A 22,213-nucleotide genomic window follows, 5' to 3' on the forward strand; every position below is an offset into this window, starting at 1 on the left:
AGGCTCAAACTATACTTCCTGCTACTCAGGTGCCTTTACAGCCTCCTCTTATGTAGACCTCAGTTTTTTCATCTGTAAAATGGGTATAGAGCCCATCTTCCCAACCTTACCAAGATTTTGAGAACTGAGAAGATTCTATGGCTTATGGAGATCTCTGTGGTGGGTACTTTTCATGCATATTCTCAATTATGCATCTCAAGTACTCAAGTACATATTCTCAATTATGATCTCAAGTGGCCTTGTGTGGGAGGCATCATCATCTTCATTTTATAAGTGAGAAAACTCTGGCTCAGGGACGTCAAGGGGTCTGGTCCAAGAACACACAGCTAGCAAGCAGGCAGTCTGGCTCCAAAGCCCCTTCATTATTCCACACACAGTTTGAGTGACTACAAAGTGCTAAACTTGGGTTGGAGTGGGGGTGGGGACAAGGGACAGGCCTGCCTTGCTCTTAACGGAGGTTACATTCTCAAGAGAACTTGATAACAGGCGCGCACACGCGCGCACACACACACACACACACACACACACACACACACACCCCGCCGCCTGCCCCAACAAACAGAATAATTCGAGAATGCCTTAGGGCTCTAGGGAAAAAAATAAACAAACCAGGTGCAATTGTAAAGTTGAGACCACAGAGGGTCTACTTTAAATTCGGGGGTCAAGGGCAGCAGCATCTGCAGAGATTGAAACCAGCAGTACAAGGGGCGCCCAAGTCGGGGTAAAAGCCTGGGCTTTGGGGGAAGTGATGGAGAACCTGCGGCGAGCGCGGGCGGGCGGAGGCCACAGGGGACCGGCAGGGGCCACCGGGTCACTGAAGCCCACGGGAAGCCGCGCAGGGGGGTTCGGCGGGGCGTGGAAGAAACGGCCTGATGGAGGCGCAGAGGGAAGGCGGGCGCCGGGGCGATGCTGACTCACGCCCCCCGCCCACCTCGCCCCGCTCCCGCGGGTCTCGCCCCGCCCCCGCCCCGCCGGGCGCTGACGTCACGGCGCTCGCCGGCTCCTGTGACGTCACGCCCCCGGCCCGCAGCTTCGCTCGGTTCGGCGCGCGGCGGGAGCGGCCCTCGGCGGGCGCGAGGGCGTGGCCGGATGAAGAAGGTGGCTGCCAGGCAGTCTCCGCCCAAGCTGATCGGTGGGTGCGCCCCCGCGCGAGGCGCTGGTTGCTATGGACGCCTCGGCGGCGGCGGGCGGGAGGGCGCGGGGTCGCCGGGGTGTCGCGCAGCCTCGTTGTCCCCGGTCCCGCGGCGCAGGGTCACGCTCTCAGCCCGGGCGGCACCATGAAGTCTCTAAAGAAGGAGTCCCGCCTCAAAATGTCTACACACAGATTCTTGGAGGCCGCAGAAGTCTTTAAAGGTTGGCGCTGGCTGCCTTGGGCGCTCAGGAGAACCCGAGAGGGGCTGGGGTTCTTGGATGGGATTCACGGCACAGGGCCTGGAGGACGGGGGTGACACCAGGACAGAGGTAAAGATAACGGGGGAATGGGGTACGGAGCAAGGCGTACCCCAAACCGCAGGGCTGAAGGCAGCGACCCCTGAGGGGAGGGGGCCCAGTGCGCTGGGCCTTGGGGATGGGGACCTAGAAAGGCCGGAGAGGCCTCAGAGTCAACTGCTGGGCAGATGGCCCTGGGCAGGAAGGCCGGATCTTAGGGTGGGACTCCGCAGGCCCGAGCCCTCCGCTGGCGGGGGTTCAGAAGAGTCAGGAAAGAGGTCCAGGAACCCCAGTCCTTGGGAAAAGAGATTCAGAAAAGAATGCACGAAACATGTTGAGGTGGTGAAACCAACAACCCCACCAGGGGGATTCTTTGAGGGTGTTCACATAAGCCGCTGGCTGGAAAAACCCAGAAGAAATGCCCGACTTGGCCAGTTCTTCCCACCTCTTTCCACCACGTATGCCCTCTCGGGATGGATGACACTTGTCCCACTTGTTTAAACTGGAGACCGTCTCAGACATGACAGCGTCCTGGCCTCCTCTGGTTGCAGGTGGCGGAGTCCCAAGGTGTCTGACTGCACATTCACCCCCGTGGACGTGTTCCTATGTGCAACTCACCTCATCTCCATCTTTTGCCATTTCCATTTATTGAGGGCCTGGCTCTGTGGGCAGGCACTGTGCTGGGCAGCAACGGTGTCAGTATTAACTGTGTGACCCTGGCCCACAAGAAACCCAATCTAGTGAACTGCCAGAGGAGGAACCAGGCAAATATCAATGCTCGGATACAGGGATCCCTAGTGGTTAAGGGGGCTCAGAGCCCTTGATCCCAGGCCTTAGATGCTAGAATTTGGGGGAAAAGTTTTCTGAAGAGGTGACATCTGTGGCTGACATCCCCTCCCCCACCTTCTTCTGAAAAAAGGCAGTTTGCTTTCCCAGGTCCAGGGAGCAGGGAGCAGCATGAGCTGAAGCATGGAACTAGGACCTTGGTGGCCAGGGCAGAGGTGGTGGGTGTGGAGGAGAGGGAAGGAGCCAGACAGGGCTACATGGGTAGACGGGGGCCAGACCACGCCACGGCCTTACTTGCTAGGTCAAAAAGTCTGTTCATGCTCTTGCAGGCCCTGAGGAGACCCAAAGCCAGCCTCAGAGCAGCGGTCAGCGTGAGGAGAGGGGCAGGTCTGCAGTCAGCAGAGGCCCCTGGGAGGCCTGCTTAGTCACTATGGCTGGCTTTATCCCTCTTCGTAGTATAAAAGTCTGATTTAGGCTGGGTTGAGATGCTGTTTCATGACATAATTTTTTTTTAAGGTTTGTTTATTTATTTGAGAGAGAACACAAGCAGTGGGGAGGGGCAGAGGGAGAAGCAGACTCTCTGCTGAGCAAGGAGCTTGATGCAGGGCTCGATCCCGGGACTCGGAGATCATGACCAAGGCAGAGACTTAACGAACTGAGCCACCCAGGTGTCTCTCATGATATAATTCTTAACAGTTAAGAGGGAAAGAAAAATAGCTGGGCCCCTTTCCCAAGGGCAGTCAAGGGCTTTCTTAGCCATTGCCTTCTGCACACCTAGTTTCTGGATCTTATCAGATTTGAACTTTCTACTGTAAACGAATCAAGGAAAGATTTATCACTACATATTTATTTTTTTAAGAAGGGGAAACGTAGTTTGTTAAATAGCCATTTGAGTTGGGAACATGCACTGGGGTGATGAAGGATAAAGCCAGTGTTTAGTTTGGCATGCAAGATACCCCTCTCTTCCCCCTAAAATATCTCAGGGGATGTCAATAATGTAGTATAAAAGTACTTTTTACACCCTCTCCCCCATATGATATAATTAATCAACACATATAATCTTGTGCTATGTTTCTCCACGGTCTCTGAATTATAAGCAAAAAGGCAAGCAAATAATGTGACTATAAATCTGTTTGGGGACGTGAGCCCTTTTGACTTCCGTGTTTCTCCCTGCTTTTGTTAAGAAACCGGGAAGACTCCCAGCAGTACCAGATGCCCCTCGCCAATCAATGAAAGCTCTGCCCTGAACCCTGGGGACAGCCTCTCCCCTGATTCTCCCAGTGCAACCCTGAATTCAGAATTTCCCAAAGACCTTGGTCAACATTGAAAAGGAATAATGTAAAAAAAAAAAAAAAAAGAAAGAAAGAAAAAGAATAATGTTTAGATAACACAAGAAACAGAAAACTTGAGGCCAGGTTTCTTCTCCCTCCATAGTTTCTCCCCTTTCCCCCACCCCTACCTCGTCTGAGTACCTTGCTTCTAGCTGCCTGGCCTAACACCAGCAGAAATGTTACCCAACTGCCCCATGTAAAGGGGCTGTCTCTGACCCCCTCACAGCTGCCAGGATCAAGGGAGAAATGCCAGCTATGGGACTCCCCAGAAGCCCCACTCAGCTTGGGTTTCTAGACCAAAGAACAGGGAATAGCTGAGCCTCCATTAAGTTTAGTAGTAAGACATATCTTGATCCTGCTGAGCGCTCCCACAGGTCCTGAAATGACCCCCCTACACACAATAGTCCTTCCTCCCTGCTCTCCCCAACTTGCCTCTCCAAACCACCAACCTCCCCCGCCCAGCCCCCAGTCCACCTGGCTTACCCTCATTGGATGAATCACTCTGAAATGCTGCTTTTACCAACTCACTCTCCTGGACCAAACCTTCTTCCTGCCAGCAAGAAGACAGATGCTTCAGCCTTACTTTACCAAGCTGTCATGCCCTGATTTTTCTCTCATCCCCAATATCACCCCTACCTCCCCCAACAAGCCTTCTGTGTCACCATGCCTCACATACGTCATGCTCTGCCCTGCCTCCACCTTTGTTCTTTGACCTCACTTGGAACATCTTTGTTTGCTGCTCTGCCTGTCTGAAGGTTTCTGGTCCTTCAGGGCCTAACTTAGCCTCTGTTCCCTGCACCTGCTCTTCTGAACCTTTCTTTACAGCCCTAACCTGTATGATCCACATCCATCTGTTCCCTCTTTGATGTGTAATCAAACACCTTATCTGTGCCACTAAGTTAGGCCCCTATGTTATGCTGGTGCATGTTAGTGTCTGCTGCAGTTTTTCAGTTCCTCAAGAGAAGGAGCCATAGCTTAGCCTTTTTTTTTTTTTTAAGATTTTATTTATTTAATCATGAGACACACAGAGAGAGGCAGAGACATAGGCAGAGGGAGAAGCAAACTGCCTGAGGGAAGCCTTATGCAGGACTTGATCCCAGGACCCCAGGATCATGACCTGAGCCCAAGGCAGACAGTCAACCACCTAGGTGCCCCATCTTCTCTGCAGTTTATAGCACACACAAAAAAAGTTGCTCAATGAATATTCTCTACGGTGAGTTGAAGTTCCAAATGTATATATCATTTTTCTAAATACTTCATTAACTAGAACACAGTACTCCCTGACTATGCCATAACAGAGCATTAAACAGCATTCAAGATAACCTCAGAGAAATCTCAGAGCAGAGTATTTCAGAAATCTTTAGCAATGTTGAAGGTTTTTAAGTTTACGCATGGTAATTATACGCCCACCGGTAAAAAGCATACATCTGGAGATATTTAATCCCTCGGGAAGATGTAGACCCAGCTGAGGTGACAGACAGGAAGCAGAAGTCCTGGAAAATATAAATTCCAAAATAGTTATTTATGTAAAGTCTTTTTATTTATTTATTTAATCTCCACACCCAGTGTGGGGCTCCAACTCATGACCCCTAGATCAAAAGTTACATGCTCCTCTAACTGAGCCAGCCAGACATTCCCAAATTCCAAAATATTTATAAAAGGAGACCGTCAACTGCTACCAGTTCTCTCTTGGACTACCACCAACTTTGGTGGCTTTATGTACAAAGGAGAGAGGAAGTGGAAATTAAGACCTAAGGCTGTACCTGCACGTACAGCAGCAGATGGGACCAGAACTCGGGGGTCAAGCCGTTCAGCCCTGTGTGTGTGTGTGTGCATGCACGTACGTGCACACAGCTCAGTGGTTTAACTGACAGATACTCCTGGGTTTCTGCTGACCTTATTGGCAGAGGAGAAGACTCTGACCAATAGGCTGCGTTTAGAATTATGTTGGAATGATTCTGGCGTGGGTTTTTCAGCCACTATGTGGGCATTTCCTAAAAACATTGGATTTTGGTAATCAAAACCCCTGCTTTGATGTTTTAGTGATATTGCCCCTTCAAAATTAGAGTACTCTGAGGAGCAGTGGACAAAACCAAGTTTTGTTTTAAAGTCTCTAAAAGGGGGCAGCCCCGGTGGCACTGCGATTTAGTGCCGCCTGCAGCCCAAGGTGTGATCCTGGGGACCCGGGATCGAGTCCCACGTTGGGCTCCTTACATGGAGCCTGCTTCTCCCTCTGCCTGTATCTCTTTTCTCTCTGCCTCTCTCTCTCTCTCTCTCTCTGTGCCTCTCATGAATAAATAAATAAAATCTTTAAAAAAACAACAACAGTAGTTTAAAAATAAATGAATAAAGTCTCTAAAAGGCAGGACTTAGTCTTTCTGTTGATTATCCTGTGGTGGGCCTTACATCACATCATTTTTTTTTTTTTAAGATTTTACTTATTTATTCATGACAGACAGAGAGAGAGAGGCAGAGACACCGGCAGAGGGAGAAGCAGACTCCATGCAGGGAGACTGATGTGGGACTCGATCCCAGGTCTCCAGGATCACACCCTGGGCTGAAGGCGGTGCTAAACCGCTGAGCCAACGGGGCTGCCCACATCACATCATTCTAAACTAGGGGGCAGCAGACAGGAGGACCCTAGCCAGAGAAGCAAGATGCATTTGAAACTGTTAACCCACGTCTGTGGAAAGCAGACCGGCAGTGTATTCTCACTGGAGAGTGACTCGCTCTAACCATGAGTTGTCAGAGCTGCGCTCCAGCCCCCGCACTTGAGAGAAATAGGCTCAGATCTCTCCACTTTCGTCCAGTCCCACGAGCCACTTTTGTCCCCAGTAGACTCATAAATAGTGCCCCGCTCCGTCTTGCACCCCCCAATCTGTTCCTTGCTATATTGTAGCCCACGGGGTAAAGACCGAAGTCCTTTACACAGCTCACTAAACTCTTCGCCATGTGGCGCCTACTTCCCTTCCCAGGCACTGCTTTCTACCCCCCATCTTGCTGCACTCCAGCTATTTGAAAAATGTGCTCTGAGTTCCAGATGCCCACTCTGTTCTGTTGCCTCTAGGCCTCTTCCTGCTGTTCCCTTTGGAATGCCTATTCCCCAAGCCTTTCTCACATCTAAGTTCTGTCATCTTCAGCTCTTGGGTTAAAAATCACCCCCGCAGGAAGCCCTCCCTGAGTGCCCCGTGCACTGGGCTGGGGTCCCCCTCGATGCCCCCCATGGTGACCCTAGTTCAGTGACCCTGTTTGACAGTCTTGTCTCCTATGAGTTTGTGTTCTTGGAAACCTGAGACTCTGCCTGTATCCCCGGAGCCTAGCACAGTGTCTGGCTGGATGCTTAAACAGTATTTATTATATGAAAGAATGTGAAATAAATGCTCAAAGGTGAATGTTCTGCTTCCCTCAGAACATCTACATTTTAGCCAGTATCTTAGGAAACCTGGTGTCTTCACCTAGAACAATGCATGGTTTGCCAGCAAGAAGGGAGGCTGAGAAAGCATCTAGTCTGGTTGTCTCAAACTCCTCAGCATCAGAACCACCTAGGGTGTTAAAAAGAACAACAACAACAACAACAAACAGTTCCCCTGGCCCTGGCCCTACTCAGTATTATTTTTATTTTTTTTATATATTTTAAACTTATTTATTTATTTATTTATTTATTTATGAATGAGAGACATACAGAGAGAGACAGAGAGAGAGAGGCAGAGGCACAGGCAGAGGGAGAAGCAGGCTCCATGGAGGGAACCCGATGTGGGACTCGATCCTGGGTCTCCAGGATCACACCCTGGGTCAGAGGCAGGTGCTAAACCGCTGAGCCACCCAGGGATCCCTGGGAAGCTATCTTTGTATAACTCTCCAGAAGATCCTCAGGCAGACATTTGACTAATATTTGGTAACCACTGATTTAGTCCAGCTTTCTCTTTTTACCAAAAGGAAGGCAGAGACCAGGAGAGGGTAAGTGATATACCCAAGATTGTATAGCTTCTAAGTAGCACAGCCTGGAATTGACTCTCAATTCTGATCTCAACTCCAGCTCCAGAAGTCCCAGTCACTGTAGCAGGCCAAGAGGAACAGGTAGGGGGACCTTCCAGAGTAAACTGCAGACCGTCTTAGCAGCCTCTGCTGTCTGTCTAGGTGTTGAGCTCTGCCTTCTACCATGAAACCTAATATAGATAGATATTACCTATCAGATAGTAGAATATATTATATATCTATTAGATATTAGAATATTTATTGTATATTAGAAATATATATATATATACTTGTACCTTTGCTTCTCTTCAGAAAAGAAGCGGGCAAAGGTACCTGAGCAGCCCACACCCCCCATTCAGGAAGAACCAGAGTCTGTTAGCAATGTCCTACAAGGAGATGACATTCTTGCCTTAGCCATCAAGAAAGAAGACCTCAAGAAGGTAAGCATAAAGTCCAGGGATCCCTTACAGCAGGAACTTTTCTGGGCCAGTCTATGTGGTCTAAAACATCGACCATGTCTACATGTCTACTCTCTCTTCACCACCTTCCTACTCAGAGGGAATGTCTTATTCCATGGAAAAATTGAACATGAATTTTTTTAGAGTTCTTTTAAATTTAAATTCAATTAATTAACATATAATGTATTATTGGTTTCAAAAGTACAGGTCAGTGATTCATTAGTCTTAATATAGCACCCAGTGCTCATTACATCACACGCCCTCCTTAATGCCCATCACCCAGTTACCACATCTCCTCTCCCCACTCCCTCCCCTCCAGCAACCCTCAGTTTGTTTCCTACGATTAAGTCTCTTATGATTTGTCTCCCTCTCTGATTTTGTCTTGTTTTTTTTTTTTCCTTTCTTCCCCATGACCCTCTGTTTTGTTTCTTAAATTCCACAGGAGTGAGATCATATGATAATTATCTTTCTCTGATTGACTTATTTCACTTAGCATAACATCCTCTAGTTGAACATGAATTCTTTGCACTTTTGCATCTAACAGAATTTACTATGTTGTTTTAACGTTTCTGAGAGTCCTATAGAACCCCAGGGAAATGAGATATTGAGGTATGTCTTGCTTCCCATGGAGGCAAGTGCCCATCATCCCCATTTCACAGATGGGAAAATGAGTCTGAGAAGCACATTACAGATGTGGATATAGCTGCTAAACCCTAACCCCATGCTTTACCTGGGAGAGTCAGCCATTCCTCACCTGTACTGTCTGGAGACACTACATGTTAGTTTTTTTCCTCCAGAACATTACTGAGCCTTATGTCTGTTGCATGGGCATTTCCTCGACAGAGCATATGGACAGAGTTGGAGCAACAGATTTGTCAGCCTTCAGGAATTCCACCAAGAATTAGGACAGAGGAGATGGGTGGTGTTTTTTCCTCCTCCTGATCTCAAGTGGAATTCTCCTCTGTTTTGTTTTGTTTTTAGCAACACATTCCTCGCCTTTTTGAGACACAAGACAGACCTGTCATTACCCAGAAATTTATCATCCGTAAACTCAAACCCAAGGATCCAAAGAGGAAGGTCTGCCACTTAGTAGCACATCCCGCAACTCCAGATGCAGCCACGAAGCCCCTGGACTACTCTGGTATGTCCGGCCTTGGCCCTGGCGTCACTGGTCTCTGAATTCATGGGACCAAGCTGGGTCGCCATCAGAAAATAACCCCCTTGAAATGTTTCCATGAGGTAGTCCTTTCCCTCCTTTTCCCCACCAGGTCCAGGTGACAGCTTCCATGGCTCTGAACAGATCCTGTCTCACCACATCTTGGGAAGCCTCCAGGACTTTAAGAGAATTGCAGTTGCTCAAGGGAACACCCAGGTTGGTTTGTACAGAGCTGCTCGGATGAGAGAAGTCACTGAAGTCGTTCCAGCCTTAACCAGCTGGCAGAGTCCAGCAGGACTGGGGTTACAGAGACAGTTCAGTCTATGGGCCCTGTGTCCGAAGTGCTAGCAACCCTCCACCTGAAAGGGTGAAACCACCTTAAACTAGCTTCAGCTGAAGTCAGGAGTTCACAATAAAGATACAGAAGCTCCTCAAGGAACCCCAAAGCAAGAGTGTGTCCAGCTCCAGTTAGACTGGACTCCGACCCCAGGACTCAGAGTTCCCACTCCCTCCTTCCCTCCATTCTTCTATGCACCAGCTTCATTATCCCTCCTCCAAAGCCTGGCCCACTTCCTCTTTGGTCCACATGGTGGAAGAAGGTGGCTTCCTGAAGCTCCCAGGGCCACATGTCTGCCTGACTTTCCCCGGCATGGGGTGCTTTGCTCTCTTTTAGTTCCTTTGCTGTCCTGGCTCTAGGCAAAAATCTCTGGTCTGGTGCCAAGAGGCCTGGAGTCATATAAAAATGGCTCTGTGGCCCTGCAGATGAAGGTGTCAATTAGCATTGGTTGTGAGGGGGACCTATAGACTGAGTTGCCGACCACCGTCTCAGAGCAAAGGTTCCTATCTGAAAGAAAGGTATCTGACAGGGGCTTCCAAGGCTCTCTGGGTCTGTCAGTCCCTATGTGAGGGTCCAGAACAGGAGGGCCTCTGAGCAGAAGGTCGTGAGGGTGGGGGGACAGTAGGGGGTGAAGCCTGGAGAAGTCTCTGCTTGACTCTGGCTCAGTACCTCCCTGTCACCCACACGCCTTCGGTGTACTTTGCAGCTGGCTGAGCTGATACACACCCCACCAGGCTTGGTGACCCTAATCTCAGCTAAAAAAGAACCAAAGCAGAAAGCCCCAGAAGAAAAGAAGGCACATCCCTGGGCCCCACCTCCTCAGCACAACTTTCTCAAAAACTGGCAGCGCAACATCAACTTGTGGAAGCAGCAGCAGGAAGTCCTCAGCGGTGAGCACAATGGATGGGGTTCCTGCTGAGCCTCATCCACCACCACCACCACCACCACCACCACCACCACCACCGAGGCTCTGCTGCTGTGTTTTTCTGTCCCTCCGCCCAGCCACAGGCTGGCCCCATTTCCACCATCTACTCCCAAGTGCTCCTTCTCTTAGCGGGTCCTGAAATCAGCCCAGCCATGGCGCTGACCAGTGTGCAGTACTGGAGCCTTTGTTCTGACTCAAGGAAGGGGCTCCATTCTTGGCTTGCCCTTTCTAGAATGCCTGAAGAAGCCTGTGGGGGAGCTGCTGATGCACACTGGGGAGACCTACCGACAGATCCAGGAAGAACGGGAGCTCATTGACCGAATACTTCCAACACAGCATGATGGGAAGGTGAGGACAGAGTTCCCAAGTGCTCCGTGAGAGGGAGTCTGGACCCAGGGATGGCTGCCTCAGGTCGCACAATTAGGAACAACAACAAATCTGCTCATTGCAAGGCCTTGTTAAGCTCTGAAGGACTTTACTAAATCCTCTCATTGGTCCTGTTTTCAGATGCTTGGGGCTGCCTGGCTAGCTTGGTTACTCAGCCTGTGGTGGTCAGTGGTAGTCAATTTGAGGGGAAAGCTACTGGGTTATTAGAATAGTCTCAGTGTTCTAAAAGCCAAGACTCCAGCTCTCAGGTGACCTGGGGCATCATCCTGTGCTCTGGTTTGTCAGTGCAGCCACCTATGTGGGCCCAAGCCACTCGACTTGGGCTACAGCAGGGCATCCCAGAAACAAAGTGGGTGCTTCTGTCCTGCTCTCGGGCAGCAGCGAGTTCCCCAGGGGGAGCATCTGAAGTCTGTGGCACTCTTGTTCCCCGGAGCCCTGGACCTCCACCACCCTCTCTCCAAAGTGTCCAAGTGATGTGACTCATGTCCTTGCCAGAGCTGTGAGGAGACCACTGGGTTCTGGAGTCGCCTGGAATACTTGGGAGATGAAATGACGGGTCTGGCAATGACAAAGACAAAAGCTCAGCGTGGCATCCTGGAACCAATCACTCACGTCAGGAAGCCCCGCTGCATCCAGGTGGAGATGGGTGAGGAGCAGGTTGGAAGCACACTGGCAGCTTGCAACTGGCCTAGGATGGGGGGTGCGGGTGGGGGCCAGCATGGCTCTGGAGTGAGAACTGCCTGGGATGGAGGCCTCTAAGCCCTGGAGGTCCAGCCCCCTGCAGTAGGTTAGTGAGAGAAGTGGGAAGGGGGCTGTGGGGCTGCTCTGGCTGTGTGGCCGCCATGGGCCCGGTAGTCATCAGGCACCTGGAATGTGGCTAGCATGGACCCAGGTGTGACTGCACACTGGTTTCAAAGATTAGTACTAGAAAAATACTTTAGTAATCATTTTTATATTGATTACATGTTGAAATGATACTCGTTTTGATCTGTTGGGTTCAACTATATTACTAAAGTTAATTTCACCTGTTTCTTTACACCTTTTCCAATGTGGCATCAGGGAATTTTAAATTACATTGGTGACTTGCATTTATGGTTTGCATGCTATTTTCTGTGTGGCGGCACTGCTTTAAAGGCTGCCAAAATTCCTGGGTTCAGCCCTTCCCCCCCACTCCAGAGAGTTACTTTGCCAACTCCAGAGAGTTACTTAAGCTCTCTGGTCCTCAGTTTCCCCATCTGTAAAGTACTGTGGAATGTGAGAGTGTTAAATGAGACAGGATGTATAGTAAGAGATTTGGGACAGTTGTTAAAGATTCAGTCAAACGTAGCTGCTATTATGATTATAATCCAAAGGGCAGCCTGGGTGGCTCAGTGGTTTAGCACCGCCTTCAGCCCAGGGCATGATCCTGGGGACCTGGGATCGAGTCCCACATCAGGCTCCGTGGATGGAGCCTGCTTCTCCCTCTGCCTGTGTCCTGCCTCTTTCGGTCTCTGTGTCTCTCATGAATAAATAAATAAAATCTTTAAAAAAATGATTATAATCCAAAGGTTTGCAGGTTTGCAAGCTGATCTTGCAGGATGTCCTGTACCGGGCTGCTGAGGTGGTAGGTTTGGGACAGGAGGACTGGAATCAGGCCTCACAGGGAAACTGTATTTTCTACTTTCTCAGAAGTGGTGCTGGGGGGAGGGGGTGCTCGCAGAGCCCTTGAGAGTGAGTAGGTGGGGAAGAGGCCACCACAGCCAACTGTGCTGAGGACCTCTGGACCCTGCTGCTTTAGGACTGCCAGCCCAGAAGGAGGCTTGGTACCGCTACACCTGGGATCGGAGTCTGTTTCTGATCTACCGACGTAAGGAACTGCAGAAGGTCATGGCAGAGCTGGATTTCAGCCAGCAGGTAGGTACGCCTCTGTGCTGGGTCCGAAGCCCCTTCGTGATGCCCCCATCTTCAGTGAGCTAATCTTCCCTTTCTCGATCTCTCTGAGGATATTGATGGCCTGGAGGTGGTGGGCAGAGGGCATCCTTTTACGGCTGTTACGGTGGAAGACTATTCAGTATTTGATAGGAGCCAGGAAAGCTCCTCTGAAGACATTGTGTCCTTGTGAGTTGGCCTGGACCCTCAGGAGAGAGGTTGGAAAGAGTGGCTTTCCCCAGCATGCACAGTACAAGGGGCAGACAACCCCCTCTGAAACCCAAGTGCTTCCATCCCAGCTTGTCTCTGGGTCCCTTCCAACACCTGCGCCAGCTCTGCTATGACCATCTGCTCCCTTCCAGCAACCAGCCCCTAAAGGGGATTTCCCAGCCATTCCTTTGCTGGTAAATGCCATGCATGCCGAGTGGCCATGCGTGAAGAATCTGTGTGTCCAAGAAGTGCCCACCCGTAGGAATAGAGCAGGACAAAGTGAAGCCGAGTGGAGCTGAGGGTCCTCCATCAGAGGCCAGAGCCAGGCACCTCTCCAGACTTCCTGGCAGCCATTTCCCTGGCCTCCCTGTGGCAAGACTGTGGTAGCTAGGGAAAATAAGTCATTGGTTTTTCTTACAGAGACTTGTTGGCCAATTACCCTGATGTGATCCCCATGCCTATTCTTGGCCCTTCTCTGCTGTTCTGTGGGAAGCCAGCTTGCTGGATCAGAGGCAGTAACCCACAGGACAAGGTAAAACTGCTTCCACTTTCACCCACTTGCTGGAAGGGCCTCCCTCAGGTGCAGTCACAAGGAGCTTGGACAGTCACCTATTTGCATTTTTATCTGGTCATGCATTCAGCATGTTTGAAAATGGTAACAGCAGTGCTAACTTAGGCCAGAATAAAATCACAAGGCTGAAAAGAGACTGTCACAAGCCACCCAGTTTGTACCTAGCCACCCCCCCCCCAAGCATGTAAATAAGCAAACCTTCTCAAACAGGTAGGGCTTCAAGAAGGTTCTAAAATATTCTTCAGGGGGTGCCTGGGTGTCTCACTTAGTTAAGCATCTGACTCTTGATTTCAGCTTGGGTCATGATCTCAGGGTCGTGAGATGGAGCCCATGTGAGCTTCCATGCTGGGCATGGAGCCTGCTTAAGATTCTCTCTCCCCTTTTCCTCTGACCTTCCCCCCCAACCTCACTGCCCCCCTGCCGGCTCATGGACATGCACCATCTCTCTCTCTCTTTCTTTTAATCTCTCTCTCTTAAAAAAAGAAAAAAAAAAAACCTTCAGATCTGAGGAGCAGAACTGTTCATCAGATACAAAATCTGTTTTCTCTCCCCTTCTTGCTGTGGATGGCAACTTCAGAGACAGCCACTATCCTGGTCCAATGATAGACCTCAGAGCACCCAGGCATTGGAGGACTGGGACACAGGACTTTTGGTGTCAAACCCAGAAAAGTCCCTGGCACACCAGGATGAATTGGTCACCCTGGGCCAGAGCATCCCTCAAAGACGTTTCTCATAACTCCTCCTCCCCCAGAAGCATGTTGGAATTGCCGTCCGTTTGATCTTTGAAACTCTAGAAGGAGAGAAGACATCTTCAGAACTGACTGTAGTCAATAACGGGACAGTGGCCATTTGGTATGACTGGCGCCGGAGGTCCCAGCAGGACTCTTTCCAAGGCCTGAAGAGAAGCAGGATGCCGCGGTTTTATTTTAACAATCGGGAAGGTACCTAGCTGCACTGCTCCCTGGCTTTTGCCCTCGTTCTGTGAGGAGCCAGAGTTTGGCTGATGCTCCTGAAAATTTGAGCCCCTCTCCCTGGCCTCATCCCTCCCATTTCTTCCATGTATTGTGTCCTCTCCCAACTGTCCATGTCTTTTTGGTGGAACAGTCATACTCTTGAGATCACAGAGAGGAGAGTCACCAGAGAGCAAAAACTTTCTAGAGGTTCAGTTACCTATATGCTCAGACCTGAGGTTAGGAACCCTTAATCCCTGTTTTCCTGAGACTTCCCCAGTTTTTGCACAGAAAGTTGAAAGTCAGGATCCCTGGGTGGCATAGCGGTTTAGTGCCTGCCTTTGGCCCAGAGCGCGATCCTGGCGACCCGGGATCGAATCCCACGTCGGGCTCCCGGTGCATGGAGCCTGCTTCTCCCTCTGCCTATGTCTCTGCCTCTCTCTCTCTCTCTCTCTCTGTGTGTGTGTGTGTGTGACTATCATAAATAAATAAAAATTTAAAAAATTAAAAAAAAAAAGTTGAAAGTCCTACGTCCCAGGAGACCCCTTGGTTCTGGGCAAATCGGGATGGTGTCGGTCACTCTGCCTGGGGCTCCGTTAACTGTGTATGCAAAGGTTTAGGGTTCAGTTAACTTTATACATACAGGCTTCAGGCCCAGCTGACTCCTGTGTGGTGAAAACCTGTCTTGGTCCCTCTCAGGTGTGATCCTGCCTGGAGAAACGAAAACCTTTACCTTCTTCTTCAAGTCTTTGAATGCAGGGATCTTCAGGGAATGTTGGGAGTTTGGAACCCACCCCACCCTGTTAGGAGGTGCTCCCCTGCAGGTCAATCTCCATGCAGTCTCCCTGACCCAGGATATTTTCAAGGAAGAGAGGAAGTTACTGAAGGTAAGAGGCCCGGGATGTTGGCCCCATTGGACACCAGATAAGTTCCCCTGGTCTTCTTCCTGGTACTACCTTCAGGGATCTTATTTCTCCCAGCTTAAGAGGTGAGTTTTTTGGAGTGGCGCAGCGGTTTAGTGCCGCCTGCAGCCTGGGGTGTAGTCCTGGAGACCCTGGATCGAGTCCCACATCAGGCTCCCTGCATGGAGCCTGCTTCTCCCTCTGCCTGTGTCTCTGTCTCTCTTTCTCCCCCTCTCCGTGTATGTCTCTCATTAATAAATAAATAAAATCTTTTTTTAAAAAAAGGGGTGAATTTTTCACCAACAGGTAGCTGGTTTTGCTCAACCAGCACTCCCCAGGGCTTTGTGACATAAAAGGTGGGTAGGCAGGTGAGAAGAGGAACAGCTTTCTGCCCCACCTGCAAGCAGACCTGCTGGAAGTTCTGTTCCTGCACTGTGTTCTGATGCTATCCAGTGGGGTCTGATTTAACTGGCAAGCCTTCTGAACCAGAGAGAACAACTTAACTAGTGGGGCTGACACCCGGGGAGAGAGTGAGGTGGGCACCGGGAGTCTGCTGGCCCTGGCTCCAGTCGGTTCCAGAGCTGGCCAGCGGTTGTGCTTCCAGGTATTCTGTAGAAAGCTGCACTTTTTTTTTTTTCTTTACTGTAGTCCCCAGATACAAGCCAACTACTTTAGCTGGGGGTCAGCCCCAGGTGAGCACAGGTAATTCTGATAAGTGCCATGTCTGCTTGACTTGCTGACTATAGGACCATCTCTCACATAAGATGCCCCTCCACTGTTCCTGCGACACCAACAGTGTGGCCAAGCCACACTGTAAACAGGGCCCAAACCATGGTGCCCCTACCCCTTGCCCTTCTTCCTAATCTGAGGGGAAAATGCTGACTGTATGACCTTCTGGCCCCACAAGGGAGCAATATCTCTGGGACTGGCTTCCCCTCCTATGTCCTTTCAGCCTCTTTTTTTTTTTTTTTTTAAGATTTTGTTTATTTATTCATGAGAGACACAGAGAGGCAGAGACACAGGCAGAGGGAGAAGCAGGCTCCCTGCAGGGAGCCCAATCACAGGACCCCCGGATCATACCCTGAGCCAAAGGCAGAGGCTCAAACACTGAGCCCTCCAGGCGTCCCCCTTTCAGCCTCTTTTAGGGAAGGATATTTGGTGATACCCAGGGGTTTTGACTGTGGGAACAGGAGTATGCATATGTGTGTTAGTGTGTGTGTGTGTGTGTGTGTGTGTGTGTTTAAGAGACAGACAGTGGCAGTAGCTTAACCCCTAGGAAGGCACAAAGCCCTGAGGGCTCTGACCCCCCTCGGGGCTGCAACATGGGTTTTGAAAGGCTGAGCTGCCATCTTGTCCCACCTTCCTTTCCCCAGCATAAGATGGCTGCCCGCGAAGCAGTCACCATCGTGGAGAGCGTGCTGCAGGAGCTGCTGAGTGGGATCCTGACCCCAGAGCGTGCACAGTCCCCCGTGGATGCCTATCTCACAGAGGAGGACTTGTTCCACCATAGGAACCCCCGGGTACAGGCCCAGCGCCCACCCCTGCGCCCTCACCCATTCTGAGCATCTTCCATGAGTTACTCACTTTCTCCTCACAGCAGCCCGGTGCTGGGGGTACTATTTATATCCTTGCTTTACAGTGAGGAAACTGAGGCCCAGGGCAGTTAAACAATTTGCCCAAGATAACTTAGCAAGTAAGTGGATGCCTGGTCAGAATGGAGCTGCACAACCCCAGTCTTACTTGGAAATGCAAATACAAAAAAAGCTTTAAGTCAGAGATACTCAGGTGGAAGGGGAAGTGAGGAGCTGCTCTGGCCACAGCGGCTCCTGCTGGCTTCCTCCCTGCAGCCTCCATCAGTGCTCTTGGAATGGGGAAGGCAGAGCAGGCTTGCTGGGACTCTGGGTTCTCACCTTGCCTCCTGCCCTCCCCATCACATGTCTCCCCTTGCCTTTGCCGCAGCTGCATTACCAGCACCAAGTGGTCCAAAGCCTGCACAGCCTGTGGTGCCAGTACTTGACCCTGCCCCTCAAGGCCGAGGAGGCCAGGCCCAGTGAGGTGGAGTACCTCAGCCCCAAAGCCCAGGCTGCCACGCCACAGCCAGCCTGTGTGAACCCGGAGCCTTCAGCACCCTCTAAGAGTCCAGGCTCAGAATCCCAACTGTTCCAGCAAGAGAGTGAGGCTCCCAAGGACTCCCAAGATGCTTTTGGGTCCCAGAAGCCTGGAGCAGGGGCCCAAGGCACTCTGCGGAAGAGCATTATGGAGGAGATCCTGGTGGAGGAGAGCCCAGACCTGGGGAGCACCAAGAGCCCCTGGGAGCCGGATGGCCTTCCCTCTCCTGAGTGGAACCTATGCTTGGAGGATTTCAGAAAGGTGCTCCCCTGACTCTGAAGGGGTGGGTAGAATGGTGGCCCTGGTGTAGGTGGCAGTACACTGAGGGAGGGACCCAACAGACTCTCCGCCCCCATAAGCAAAGAAACAAACCCTGCTGAGAGCCCAGAGAAAGCAGTCTTTTGAGTCATCTCTTTTTGTCTTGGGTGCCTAGGTCACCGTGGAGTGGGGTGGGACAGATCCCTCTCTGACCCAGGCACACCTTGGAGAAGGGGTACATGGGTACATAGTTCTGGGGGAGGTCCCCTCTCCATGGCTGCATCTTCTGGCCATCTGTCCTCGCCGCACCAGGCCCATCACTAGAAGATGTAGAGATCCCCGGTGCCCTGGGCAGGACAGCTGCCCATGGTACCTACAACTCTGCCAGGCAGTGATGGCACTCCCCGAGGAGAACCAGAGGGAAGATGCCCTCATCAGGCTCAACAAAGCAGCCCTGGAGCTGTGCCAGGAACAGAGGCCCCTGCAATCTGACTTCCGGCACCAGGTGTGGTAGGTGCCCCCATGGGAGAGCCGGCCCTGCCTCCCCACTGTGAAGTCCTGCCTGTGGTTCTGGGCTAAGCCCAGATGCAGAAAGGTGCCACAAACATTCTCTGCTCTGGCACCTGCCACAGCAGCCCCCTAGCCTGGAGCATTTCCAGCAGATGGAGCTCCCCGTCTCTTTCCCACCTTCCTGCCTTCCTGCCTCAATGGAGCTCCCCGTCTCTTTCCCACCTTTCCCTGCCTTCCTGCCTCAATGAGCAGACGAATGGGCCGAGGAGGAACCGGAAAGCAGTGAGAAGAGGAGCATAGTGGGAATCCCTGGGTGGCTCAGCGGTTTGGCGCCTGCCTTTGGCCCAGGGCACGATCCTGGAGTCCCGGGATCGAGTCCCTCATCGGACTCCCGGCATGGAGCCTGCTTCTCCCTCTCCCTCTGCCTGTGTCTCTGCCTCTCTCTCTCTCTCTCTCTCTCTCTCTCTCTCTGTGTCTATCATAAATAAATAAATCTTAAAAAAAAAAAAAAGAGGAGCATAGTGAGACCATGAAAAGCCTCACATCTCCTTTGGAACTTGCTTGGCTATGCATGGGTGCCTTCAGTTGGTGGGGGTTGGGGAGGTGCTCAGGGAATCGCAAGTTCCCCCACTTTTGTCTTGCTGCACCCAAGGCTAGCCAGGGTCTCAAGCTGGACCCTAGACTGACCTAACCCTCGTCCTAGGCCACTCTTTCCCGGCTGTTGTCCCAGGGAAGCCAGATCCATATCCGAGCGCCAGCACAGGTGCTGGTGAGGCTGCTGGCTGGACCGGGCATGGCCTCTCTATGGCAGCCCCTGGGACCCATGTCTTAGAAGGGAAGGACCCATGGCTCCACATGTTCAAGGGCAAACGAGGGGTGACGGCTTTCTCCAGCATGCCTTGCTCTCTAGTTTGCAGCTGTGGCGGGATGTGATCGATGGCCTGGTGAGCCATTCCCTGTGGCTGAGGGCTCTGCTAGGTCTGCCCGAGAAAGAGACCATCTATTTGGACATGCCAGAAGAGCAAGGTCAGAATGCAGCCATGCACCACGTAGCTTCCCCACCCCTCCACCCAGCGGGCCGTGTGCTTCAGCCGTCAGCCATCCACGCCCTTCTGGTGGGACCTCTGTCAGGTTGACCAATGGAGTAGGCCCTGCTACCCTTCTGTCTACTGCTAGGATTTGGGATCCAGAAGTGACCTGAGCGACCACCTTCATTCAGTGCCCTGGTTTTATAGGTGGAGTCTCAGAGAGGTTGAATGACTTGCCTGTGCCATAGATGGGGCAGTGGTGGAGTGGGGACTGGAACCAGGCTTCGCACCCCTGCCCCACAGTCCTGTTCCATAACATCATTTGTCTCAGCCAGTGGCTCTTCACTCGTCTGGCTCTTCTGACCCTGCCTGTGGGGTCACTGAGGCCAGGTCATGCTGTCTTCCATTCACCTCCCTTAGATCAAAAGTCCCCTCCTTTTGTGGAAGCGAAAGCGACTGCCTCGAAACTTGGGAAGGAAGAGCGGAAAGGGACAGCCCAGGAAAAGAAGCAGCTGGGAATCAGAGAGAAAGAGGACAAAAAATCAGCCAAGTTGCCAGGGAAAGAGGCATGTGGGGACCTAATGTGGGCCTCAGGTGGGGCTGTGGCAGGTGGGCGGTCCTCTAGCATGATGTCCTGGCTCTCCGAGTAAGCTGCTCTGCAGAAAGCCTGGATTTCCCTGGACCTCCCCCAGGAGCTCCTGAAGGCTGTGTGTGTCTCTGGCTCTCTCAACAGGACCGTTCAAACAGTAAGAAGCACAAGGCAAAGGATGACAAGAAACCAATGAAATCTTCAAGTCGAGACAGGCTTTCCTTGGAAGACCCTGCCCCTGACAGCACTACCACTTCTCAGGAACCCATAGATCCCCTGGTCATGGAGAAATACACCAAGAGGCTGCACACGGAGGTGAGGGCACAAGCCCTGCACCCAACCCTCCCCTTGCGCATGCCTGCTCTGCAGGCCTTCCTCCCCTCCCTCATTCATCCCACTTATTCCATGAACAATGAATGCCTGGTGTGCCGTGATGGAAGATGGAAACAGAGCTGCCCTTGTGAAGGGCATCCTAGTGTACAAGACCTCATGCCTAAGTGACACGCCCAGTATGCTACAAGGCAAACACTCTGGGAGGAAGAGAGATAACCCAGGGCTGGGGGAGGAAGGGGGCGGGAAGGCTGGCTGGGGCAGGTGAACCTCACTGAGAAGGTGATATCAAACAGACTCCAAGGGAGGTGAGGGATGCCCATGTGGCCATCGAAGAAGTGTACCTTTGACAGAGGGGGCAGCTAATGCAGGGGAGAGAGTGGACCAGGAGGACAGAGGGCAGAGAGGCCACCGAAAGGGAGCAAGCTGCAGATAGGTGGGGCTTTGCAGGCAATTGCAGGGACTTGAGGCTTTTCTGAGTCAAAAGGAGAAATCCACAGGGGTTTGAATTTTGAGGAGTGACATAGTCTGTGTTAGGCTTTGGAAGATCACTCTGGCTGTGGTTTGGAAAACAGACCAGAGGAACAGAGCAGAAGCCCCTCCTCCCTTCCTGCTGTTTCCACTTTCTCTGCATTAGGTGCATCTTGGCAAATGGGTCCCTTGGGGGAACCACCAAGTAGAGTCTTGGGCCGCAGGGGAGAGACTTCATACTGTATATTCTAAGCTGGAAGTCCTTAGAGATTCACCCAGGTATTGTTATTGCTTTGGAGGGAAGGTCCGCAAAGTCACATTCGATTGTCACCACGTGTAATGGCAGTGCTTCGTCTTCCTCTGGCGTTGGTGGCTAGATAGCTGGAATTGCGTCATGTACATTGTGGTAACGCTCCGGATCGCATTTGCTCAGATGTTCCATTTGCTGCTGGTGACATCATGGCGATTTCTAAAGGTTGATGGGGTTTAAAAAGTAATCCTAGGGCTCTCTGAAATGAAGAAGCAGCTTGCCAAGGCTCATGTGGTCCAGCCCACATGGTCTAGTCTCAGAGGGCATGGTCCCAGAGACATTTCAATATGTGATCTTAACTGGAAGGAAATCTGGACCTTGGATGGCCAGCATGGAACTGGACCACCCCAAGGGGTAAATGGGCTCCAGAATTACCCTTTAACCACTCCAGGCTTTAGTGCCCCCACATGTCCAAGGGCCTGCTGCAGGATTATTTCTCCAAACTGTTGGAAAAATAAAACTATCTGTAAAAACAAAGGTTCTAAAAAATAAAAAAATAATTTAAAAAAAGGTTCTACAGACACTCTGCAGGTTTGGTTTGACCCCTTCTGTCCTGGTGTAAACATGTCCACCCTCATAGCATGCTGTGTGCTCACTGGTGTAGGTGCTTTCCATAGAGCAAATCTTGCCTGTGATTTCATCCCATTCTTCCAGGTCTACGGGCTGCTGGACACCCTAGTGACTGACCTGATGGTCCTGGCTGATGAGCTCAGACCCATAAAGAATGTCGAGGAGACTTTGCGTCTTTGTACCTGACTCATGTGTCCAAGGGGCCTTCTGGGAAACTGGTTAATGAACAAATCAATAAAGAACCTTTAGGTTCCCACCGCTTCCTTTAGGCCTTCATGTCTTGAATGTTGGATTTTGATCCTGCCTCAGCTTCCCCTCCTCCAGTTCCTGGAGCCATCCCACAGGTGGAAGGAGAAACACGTTTACCTGAAAGGCGATGTGTAAGATGACGAGTAGAAAAACAGGTTGTTATCAGGACAAGGAATGAATCAGGTGACTGGACAGACATCAGCATCACCCTGCCTCTCACCTTTCTTGGCCCACAGTTTTGGGGTTACGCTTCCTGGAACCAGGTCTTCCCCAGGTGTGATCAAAAGAATGACCAAGTGTGAGATCAGGAGAACTGGACCCAGTGGGGCCTGGCTCCCTGAGATCCTCGCACTTTGGCTGGGTCAAGGCCCAGCTGCAGTCCCTGGGGATCATGTTCACTACACTGTCAAACCCTAGAGGCCAGATCCCTGTGTCCTCGGCAGCCTGTCTCATCCCTTCCTCCTG

General features: G+C 51.3%; 1 protein-coding gene across 1 annotated transcript; it reads left to right on the forward strand.

Annotated features, from left to right (window-relative positions):
• The first annotated feature begins 1,059 nt into the window (after positions 1–1,059).
• Positions 1,060–21,725, forward strand: MYCBPAP (MYCBP associated protein). Its single transcript, XM_055304481.1, has 19 exons — positions 1,060–1,132; positions 7,833–7,960; positions 8,960–9,119; positions 9,247–9,350; positions 10,178–10,361; positions 10,629–10,744; positions 11,279–11,429; positions 12,561–12,676; positions 12,765–12,880; positions 13,322–13,433; positions 14,224–14,413; positions 15,122–15,309; positions 16,698–16,844; positions 17,284–17,694; positions 18,080–18,201; positions 19,112–19,227; positions 19,650–19,795; positions 19,963–20,133; positions 21,584–21,725. Exons 1-19 carry the CDS (start codon positions 1,090–1,092, stop codon positions 21,683–21,685), a joined length of 2,823 nt encoding a protein of 940 aa, XP_055160456.1. The 5' UTR covers positions 1,060–1,089; the 3' UTR covers positions 21,686–21,725.
• The last annotated feature ends 488 nt before the right edge of the window (positions 21,726–22,213 follow it).

The sequence above is a fragment of the Nyctereutes procyonoides genome, unplaced genomic scaffold (assembly GCF_905146905.1).
Source record: "Nyctereutes procyonoides isolate TBG_1078 unplaced genomic scaffold, NYPRO_anot_genome, whole genome shotgun sequence".
NCBI classification, from domain to species: domain Eukaryota; kingdom Metazoa; phylum Chordata; class Mammalia; order Carnivora; family Canidae; genus Nyctereutes; species Nyctereutes procyonoides.

Excerpts from the sequence above, each read along its gene's own strand:
- MYCBPAP (XM_055304481.1), top strand. The coding sequence starts at position 1,090 with ATGAAGAAGGTGGCTGCCAGGCAGTCTCCGCCCAAGCTGATCG. Across the intron at positions 1,133-7,832 it reads GTCTCCGCCCAAGCTGATCG|AAAAGAAGCGGGCAAAGGTA; the intron begins GTGGGTGCGCCC and ends GCTTCTCTTCAG. Across the intron at positions 14,414-15,121 it reads TTATTTTAACAATCGGGAAG|GTGTGATCCTGCCTGGAGAA; the intron begins GTACCTAGCTGC and ends GGTCCCTCTCAG.